The sequence below is a fragment of the Apaloderma vittatum genome, unplaced genomic scaffold (genome assembly GCF_000703405.1).
Source record: "Apaloderma vittatum isolate BGI_N311 unplaced genomic scaffold, ASM70340v1 scaffold31324, whole genome shotgun sequence".
NCBI classification, from domain to species: Eukaryota; Metazoa; Chordata; class Aves; order Trogoniformes; family Trogonidae; genus Apaloderma; species Apaloderma vittatum.
Window position 1 is genome coordinate 1 of NW_009713733.1, and position 8,988 is coordinate 8,988.

The 8,988-nt window shown below is 51.2% G+C and overlaps 1 protein-coding gene across 1 annotated transcript in view; it reads left to right on the forward strand.

The window, feature by feature from the left end:
* Nucleotides 1–707: 707 nt before the first annotated feature.
* MVK (mevalonate kinase) overlaps nt 708–8,988 on the forward strand; it is a gene marked incomplete at its 5' end in the record, with an annotated part of 10,413 nt that continues 2,132 nt past the window's right edge. Inside the window, 6 exons of the mRNA XM_009868485.1 lie at nt 708–855; nt 2,306–2,461; nt 4,987–5,090; nt 6,155–6,200; nt 6,978–7,068; nt 7,473–7,589. Coding sequence (XP_009866787.1) covers nt 708–855; nt 2,306–2,461; nt 4,987–5,090; nt 6,155–6,200; nt 6,978–7,068; nt 7,473–7,589 — 662 coding nt within the window. The remainder of the gene's footprint in view (nt 856–2,305; nt 2,462–4,986; nt 5,091–6,154; nt 6,201–6,977; nt 7,069–7,472; nt 7,590–8,988) is intronic.

Consider the following 8,988-nt stretch of genomic DNA (forward strand, 5'->3'; position numbering starts at 1 on the left):
GGCCAGCTTGGACGGAGCCTTGAGCAGCCTGATCTCGTTGAGAGGCGTCCCTGCCCGTGACAGGGAGGTTGGATCAGATGATCACTGAGGTCCCTTCCAGCCTAGGCCATTCTGTGATTCTGTGATACTGTGAAAACATGTGCGGACGTGGCACTTGGGGCCATGGTTTAGTGGTCACAGCAGTGTTGGGTTGACGGTTGGACTCGATGATCTTGGAGTTCTTTTCCAACCTTAACAATTCTACAGCCTGCGATCCTAATGAGCTCCATTAGCAGAAGGCACTGCAGAGTCGAAGTGTTGGTAACATCTCTCAGCACTGGCCAAAAGTTCTCTTAGGCTGTTGCCTGCTCCGGGCTGCTCGCAGTCCCGGCCTATGTGAAGCACATCAGAGCAGCCACGTTCTTTAGTAAAGAGTTTGTGCCTTGTCAAGTTGATGGGCGTGCTGGGAAGCGAAGCAAGGAGACAGTTGCTGTAATACAGTGCAGGTGTAGAGTGTGGGAACATGGGGTTTTCAGAGCAGCTGGCGGAGATTCTGCTTTGATTTGGTCACAAATCCTCAGGTAGAAAGTTTGCAGGTGCAATCTGAAATTGGCTCAGTCCATGTCTGCCTGCTCTGATGGGAGATGATGTTCTTGTAAATACTGCTTTTGAGTTTAACAGTTCCCTGTTTTCCATGTGTTTAATTTCTCCCCTGCTTGCTTCCATAGCTGACTTTGAGGAACCTAAGTCCCCCAGTGTAGAACAGCTGGACACACTGAAAGAATTTGCTGGAATCACTGCCGGAGCCTCAGCTCCCGAGAGCCTTGCTACTCTTGCCTTTCTTTATATGTGCCTGGCTATTTCGGCTAAATATGGGTAAGGCCACCTTCCTGCCCCAAAACAAACGCGCTGTCTTGAGCGTTGTTCACTGTTAATTGCTTCTGTGAGGTCACGAGAGGAAAACAAATCTTTGAGGCAGAACAAGAGATTACACGAGATCTCACCTCGCTTAGGTTCTGAGCACCTCCGGAGACTCTCTTTGCAGCCTGCCATCCTCCCTCCAGCAGGCAGCTCGCTTCTTCACGGCTTTTATTAGGAAAGCTGCTACAGAAATGAGCCGTGGGTTTGTCGTCCGAGCTGAGTCTCGTTCCTCTTGTGAGCTGAATCTCCCTAAAACCAGAAGAGCTCTGAGTAGCCACAGCCAGGGCTGTCCCACTGGCTGAACTTGACCAACACCACTGATGATACTGGTGGGAGTTACCGGGCAGGTGCTCAGGGTGGTGCCTGCCGCAGCTCTGCTTGCTAGTTTAAACCAAGCCACAACCTGACTTCAGTATGCATAGCAAAGGAATCCAGGGTTAAAGAATTATGATGTGTAGCTGCATCATGTTTTGCTTTGCAGTCTCAGAGTTGCTTAGTGATAGCCCTGCAGCTGTCGTCAGCCTGCTCCGAAACCGTGGGTTTGTGGTTCCTGTCGCTCACCAGGCACTGGAAGGCTCCTGGGTTTGATGCTGGGGTCTGTAACACAACCCAGGCGCAGTCAGCAGAGAGAAGGGACCTGTGGGCACAAATAGCTCTGTGTTTAACCTTCCCCGTCAGCTTGTCTCTCTGGTGGGATGTAGCCATGCCATTATGGATACGGGATATTTATGCATTGTTTAGAAACCTATTTAAAATAATGTTTGCAGCAGTCTTTGAAGAATCTCTTTATGGTGCTACTGAAACATTTAGTTACTAAGTGCCGCTGCCAGCAGTACCATGGGCTGTGCTGGTCGTAGAGCCAATTGGAGAGGAGAAAGCTCCAGGGTGACCTTGTAACTGCCTGTTAATACCTGAAGGGAACCTACAGGAAGGCTGGAGAGGGACTTATTACAAGAGTGTCCAGCGATAGGACAAGGGGAAATAGATTTAGATTGGATCTTGGGAAGAAATTCTTCAGTCCGAGGGGGGCAAGACTCTGGACTAGATTGCCCAGAGAAGCTGTGGCTGCTCCCTCCCTGTAGATGTTCAAGGCCAGGTTGGATGAGGCCTTGAGCAACCTGGGCTGGTTAAGGACATCCCTGCCCATGGCAGGGGATTGGATTAGATGATCTTGAAGATCCCTCCAACCTAAGACATTCCAGGATTCTAACTCAGCAAGGCTTTGTTCTGGTACAACGGCTGCGCGAGGCTCCTGGGCTGCACTCGGGAAGCCCGCCTGGGTCGGACACGTACCCTCGTGCCACCGTTGCCAGTTTTCAACCAGCTTTTCCCACGATTGGTCCTACTTGGCGTCTTCTTGCCTTTTGAAATGTTGTCTCAAGGGGAAATCTGAATTGTGTTTCAGAGACGTTCCGAGTGTGGACATCCTGGTGTGGTCCGAGCTGCCCACGGGAGCCGGGCTGGGTTCCAGCGCTGCCTATGCCGTTTGCTTGGCGGCAGCCCTGCTCACGGCGTGCGGAGCCATCTCCTGCCCTCTGAAGGAGGGAGAATCCACGGCCAGGTAATGCTGCAGGGAAACCACCCCGCTTTGGATGTGTAGCTGCAGGTGTGATCCCTGCAGCCTTGTCTTCCCTTTTACCCATGTGGGTTCTGGCACCGACATCTCTCTTGGTCTCCCTGGCCAAGTCATGGGCTGTGGCCATGGTGGTGGTGCCCGGAGCCCAGCTCCTTTCCCATCCTCTCCTCTCGCTGCCCGGAGTTCCCAGCAGAGCGGAAAGCTGCCCTGTCCCTGGGATCTGACCTGTGAATTGTATGCTTGCTATTCACTCCTCATAAAAGTGACCGAATGCAGAGACTTTGTAAAACTTGCACCATTTCCCTTGTCTAATGCAAGATATACGTACTTTAAAAAAAAAAAAAAAAAAGTTTTTTTTGGGGGGGAAATTAAACTTTAACAAGGTGATTTTTTTTTTAAATTTTTTTTTTTAACCTTTCTTTCGTCTCTGTCCCTGAGCATCTTCAAGGTTTTGCTTTGAGTCCTCAGCGTATCAAGGATCATTTCTGGTTTTTTTCTGCATTTTCACATGGTTATTTTGTTTTCGTGCGTGGTACATTTCCTCCTGGCTGAGCTTCCCCTTTATCGGTAGCTGGTGACAGGGAGTTTCTTGGGTTGCTTTGCCTGGGAGTTTGGTCTTGAAAAACTGGTCTGCTCTGCTCTGTGTCTGAGGAGGCTCTGTTTAAAGATGCGTATCACAGCTGGAGCGGCAGAACCCTCCTTTGTGCGCTCAGGGCCAGGTGCAAGCTTTTGTGGTTGTCTTCTGCAGGTTTTATGGGGGACTGAAAGTGAGACAGCGAGAAGGGGGGTGACTGCATTCTGCTTCAAAAAAAGGAGCTTGCAGCCTGACCCAGAAACACATTCCTAGAGCAGGCAGATCTCCCAAATAGTTGCGCAGCACGAGAAATCAAAGGCCGGTTCCAAACTAGGCAGCAAACAGCGAGGATATCTTCATTCTCTGCTCACACTTCTTAGCTTCAGCTTGAATGCAGCGTAGTTTTGTTGTGTTTTTTTTTTTCCTTCCAGCTGGCGCACAGAGGGGTAAGTGAGAGATGGGGGTGTCAGACTTCAGAAGGTTTTTTGCTTAACGTTGCAAGAAAAGAACAGCGTGATATAATGACTCCCGTGTAGAGAAGAATCGCAGCCTGTGAAAGAGGATTAAAAACAAGTGGTTTACAGCAAACTGCGCTTCTATTTTGAGTAGCGGTGGTGTGAGCTCTTTCTCTGAATGCTTCGCAGATTAAATATTGGCAAGCGAAAGGGAAGGTGTGTGGAGATGGATAAAGACATTCAGCTGAAGCCCAGGGAAGCGGGAAGATAAAAACAGCAGCTTCCAGATAGCGGGTGGCTCTCAGAACTTCTGCCTCGCCTTGGCAGCGCTCGGTGACCTCTCTCATTGCTTCGTGTAAGCCTGCAGGGTGCTTTTCCGAAACCTTTGTGCCTCTGCTCCATATTCTGGGCCTCCGCGTTCTGAAAACCTGCCGAACACGCATTCTCGCTCCGCTCTCTGCGGACCATCGCTGATGCCAGGGTATCTGAGTTCTGAAGGTGGCTGCGTGGGGTTTGGAGAGGCACTGGGGGGAAAAAAAATCACTGGGGTGGAATTGCAGTGAAGTCACAGCCAGCGATTGCTTTGTCACTGGCAGCTCAGCATTTGGTTTTTGTGTTGCTACAGCCTGTTAATTAGTGTGTTCAGTCAAGGGCCTTGATCCTTGCGGAGTCTGACCCGGCACCAAATGCTTCGTGCCAGCATTTAAACTCTCCAAGCACTCACAGATTTATGTGGCTGCTTTTGAGACAACAGAAAGACCTCGTTTTGTGATTTTTAGCATAACACCTTCTGGGTCTGCATTTGGTTCCCTTCTCTGCTCCTGGTGCAGATTGAAGTGTCGGGAGTTAATCCCTAAAAATCAAAGTCTTCACTGGAGATAATAAATTGGTTCCAACTACACCTTTTGACCCAGCTTGTGAGGGTCCCCCAGCTGGGTGGCTGGCGATTAGAGGCTGAAATTGCACGTGCAAAATACATCTTTTACTATTTCCTCTTCTGACATCGTGTCTTCTGCATCTATAAATGCTCTGTCCTGCCTGTTGGTGAGTGGGACCTCAGGCCAAGACGCGTGGCAACGCGCGATGTGGGGGAGGTGGGGGACAGGTTGAGACTTGTGTTCAGTTAAATCTGATCTTCGCTTGGCCAGGGCTGGGATCTTCTCCCTGAATCTGCTCCCTCCCTCGCCTGCAGCAGGAGCGGCCGTGCCCTTCGCTTGGTCTCTGTCCGTGGCGCAGCGCCAGTTCCCCTCGCAGGGCTGGATGAGTTTCTACACGCTGTCAGGCAGGAAGGTGCCAGGGAGGTGCTGTGAGCGGCCGTGCCTGCGCTCTGCTGAAAGAACTTTGTGGGCACAGGGTGGGGGTCGTGGTGCTGGGGCTTCCCACAGCGACTTTTGGATCTCCTGTAGCCTCTCGTGCTTCTCTCCATCGTTCCACGGGGGCTGGTTTCAGTCACGTATCGGAGTTGTTCTCTTGCCTTTCAGGTGGACAGAAGAAGAGCTGACTCTGATCAACAGCTGGGCCTTCCAGGGCGAGCGGGTGATGCACGGCAATCCCTCGGGCGTGGATAATGCCGTCGGGACCTGGGGTACGTGTGTGTTTGCTGCTCCCCCCCACCCCAGCACTGAATGTGGGTGCTGGGCAGGGGGCAGAGCAGCAGGCGTGTTTCTGTTCTCCACTCATGGGGAGCAGGTGCCACAATTTCTGTGAACACTAAGGCTTGGTTGAACACTAAAGCTTGGTTGTGAACACTAAGGCTGCAGGAATGTTGGAGCAAGTTGTGTCACCATGCTGATTTGCAGCAAAAAAACCCCCAGAAACTCAAATTCAGGTCCCTGTTTTGGCCCAAGTAGAGGGAATCCCTTTTTTGTCTTGGTTTGCCCAGTCTGTGAGTGGGGCCTGGAGCCAGCTGGGCTCTTGGGGACACCAGAGATCTGCATCCCCCAGGCAAGCACCATGGAGCAGAGACCCTGCCAGAAATAACTGATATTTAAATATTCTAGCGTGGACAAAGAAACCTAATCCCGTCCTGAGGATAATGCAGTAGAAAATGCAGTCGGACAGCTGTCATTTAGTTTCAATTAGCAGAGACTTCCGAATGTTTTAGAAGTGCCCTTGGAGACTTTTTAATAATCTTTCTAATGAGACCTAATCGCAAGGCCTCTGTAAAAGTAGGAGTCAAGTGAGACATTCCTTCTGGACAATGAAATTCCACGCTGAGGGACGGCCGCTGACGTGAGCGCACACGTTCAGTCCAGTTCAAAACCTGCGTGCTTGGCTCTGCCTCTGCGAATCACTACTTGATTCTTTTTTTTTTTTTCTTTTTTAGTCCTCCTTCCCCAGTGAAGATTTAATGCTGGCCAAACTCTTTGCCTTGCAAAAAAAAAAAATATTTAATGTGGTCCCAGAGTAGAGGAGAGCAAAAGGGAGAGGCGTTGGGTTAACTACGTCCAGCCAGACCCTCTCATTAAGTTGGCAGGGTTAGGCAGATCGGTGCTGTCTGAAAACATGGTTCATTTAGCTGGTGTTTCTTGCAATTACTGTCATATGCTCTGGGTGAGGTTCTGAAGATGAAAGACCTTCTGTCTCTTACGACACCGAGTTCTCTCTCGGCTCGCGGTGTGCCGAGACAATGCATGTGTTTTACTTTAGGTGGAGCCCTGAGATACCAATCAGGAAAAATCACGCCGTTGAAGAGGTAACGTTCGAGTTTAAAAATAACTCTCGCGTGCAGTGGGTGGAATATGTCAAAAGAGGCACCAGGTGGATCTCGTAGGGTACGAGATCGACGGGAGATCGCTGGCAGCGTGGAGCCTTGCAGCCGGGTTTTGCTCTGGCCGCGGGTAGCTCGAGTATCGCCTTGGTTTGAGGTGGACGGGACACCGAAATGTTCGGTTGTTACCCGGCATTAGATGAGCGTGGCACGAAGGATCAATATTAATTTCATGGCATTATGGGCAGAGGGAAGGGATCTGCTCCTGGCAGCGAACGACTCTGCGGGGAGGGGGAGCTTTTTTTGCTTACCTGGTGGTGGGGGTGTGCAAAAACCGAGGCGCAGAGACGAATCCAGCTCCTGCGTGTTCCCTCTGCCTCCTGCCAACGAAGTATAATCTCACCCCATTAAAATCTTTCACAGTGCATGAAATTGCTCTATTAGCTGTTAATGGCCACTGCTGGCTAGTCTTGTAGATAGTACTTCAGAGGGAAAAATTTTGTTCGAAACCCACGGATTTCGGTAAATACATTACAGCCCTATTTATAGCACTGGTACAGTTGTTCCTTGTATCTAGGAGGAACAAGGCTGAACCCAGCCAGCACTAAAACGCCTGCTTAACTTTTTTCAAAAGGAATGGGACTCCTTATCTCAGGTGTCTTGCTCAAAGAGGTTTTGCTGAGGCAGAACGAGCTGTGGCTGCCTGGGCCCTGCGAGCCGCTGGAAGGAAAGAGGCAAGGAGAGATTTCTTGTTGCTTCCAGGGTGCCGCTGCTGAGGATCTTGCTGACCAACACAAAAGTCCCTCGAAGCACCAAGGTCCTGGTGGCCAACGTCAAGGAGAAGATCCTGAAGGTGCTGTGCTGGCAGGGATGGAGATGTTGTGCGGGTGCAGGGCACGGAGATAACCCTCATGAGCCAAGTTCTTCTCACGAGGGACTGCAGGTCTTGGGGAGGTCACTGTGTTCCTGTCTGCTCCCAGCTAAGGCTCAGCTGCCCCAGGAGTGGGAGTTTATCTCATCTCCTCCCGTTCTCCAGCATTAACAGCGCTTGCCACAAAATCAGCTTGCAACCATGAGAAGTATAGTTCCTTCCTCTGGTTTGGTTTTGTTTTTGTTTTTTTCTGTGAATGAGTTGCCCTGGGCAGGGTGAGGAAATGTCCAGCTCAAAGAGACCGGGGCCGGTTTTGTCACAGTGGTGTTAGAACGCTAGAATGCTAGCGAGCAGTCTTCTCACCTCTCTCCTTCCCCACTTCTCAGTTCCCTGCGATAATGAACCCGGTGCTGGACTCCATCGATGCAATTTCTCAGGAGTGCCAAAGTGTTCTGGAAGCGATGCCTGCAAATCCATCACCAGAGCATTACCCTGTGCTGGAGGTAAGGGGCTTGTTCGCCAGTATTTTTAGGCACCGTTACTGTTGAACATCAAAATGTCATTTAAAGAACATTAGGTCTAAGAAAAAATTTGATAGCAGGAAATGTTCAGTTCTGAGTGAAGCCATGGTCTGTGTGTGCTGCTTTTAATGCCCTTCCTGCAGCCAAGGGACAGAAAATGCTGCTGGTGTCTCTCTGCAGCTGCACACGGGGAGGGAGGGAGTGGGGGCTGGTGCTTTGTGAACCTGTAGCTTGGGAGGTTTTTGTTCCCCTTTACTGAGAAACATGGTGTGAGTTCAGGCTGAGACTTGGCCGCCCAGCGCCGCAGGTGAGCCCTGCTCCTTCTGGCAGTCGCTGACTGTGAAGCAACTGCTTTGTCATCACCGAGGCTGGAGCGAAGAGCAGAGAACCCAGTGGCCACTGGTTTGTGATGGACTGGTTACGAGCCAGCTCCCGTTGCTCTGCGCTCATCCTGGCTCCAGAAAATAACAGAGTTGTGCCCAGAGCTGACCTGACATTGATGCACGAGGTGCATACACCGATCTGTGTTTATCTTGGCTTTGTTCGAAGCAGAGAGGCTGCTGTGACAGGGGGGAGAACACTCTCAAGTGGAGAAGCTTTTCATTTTGGGTTTTATTTTGGTTTTGGTTTTGGGGGTTTTTTTGCAGTGCTGAGGTTGCTGTGAGGCTGATTTATACAGCTGTGGGGTAAGGGGGTGTGTGGCAGCAACCAAGCCGAGGCAAATCTGGCGTGGCCATGGGTGCCAGGTGGCTTGGACAGTCAAAACTCAGCAGTGCAGTTCCTTGTTGGCATCTGGATCCCTCCCCTCAGCTTTCCCATGAAGGTCTCTTCTTGTCCTTGCTTTTGCTGGGTGGCTGTCCCTTCCCCAGCCACGAGAGTGGTCTAGGGTGCAGAGGAGGGACCTGGGGTGGGACAGAGCTGCTGTCCCAGCTTGACCCGTTCGCAGATGGTTAGGACAGCCTTCTCCTCTTTGCTTCAGGCTGTGTTGCACCTTGCTGCTGCTGGGACAGCAGGCTCTCCTGTGGGATTCACGGTAACCCCAGAAGGTGGGGGGTTTCTGGGCCCATCAGGATGGGCTGACCCCGCTGAGAGCTGAGCTGGCACCGGCTGGACGAGACCCAGAGCCCGTTTGCAGCGCAACTTCGTACGACTGCTCTCCACCTTAGTGCAAAATTGCTCGGGCTGTCAGAAGTGCTGGGAAACAGGGAAGAGGAGGTGGTGAGCTTCGAGATCCTCGTGTGAAAGGTGCCGAAGCAGCTTTGTGTGCAACGCCCGGGAAGCAGCACTGCAGCGAGAAGGTTTCTGCCTTGAATCTGTTGTTTTGTCTTGTGCTCAGAGAACCCTCAGAGGCACAGTTGAATATATACAGCGCATATATATA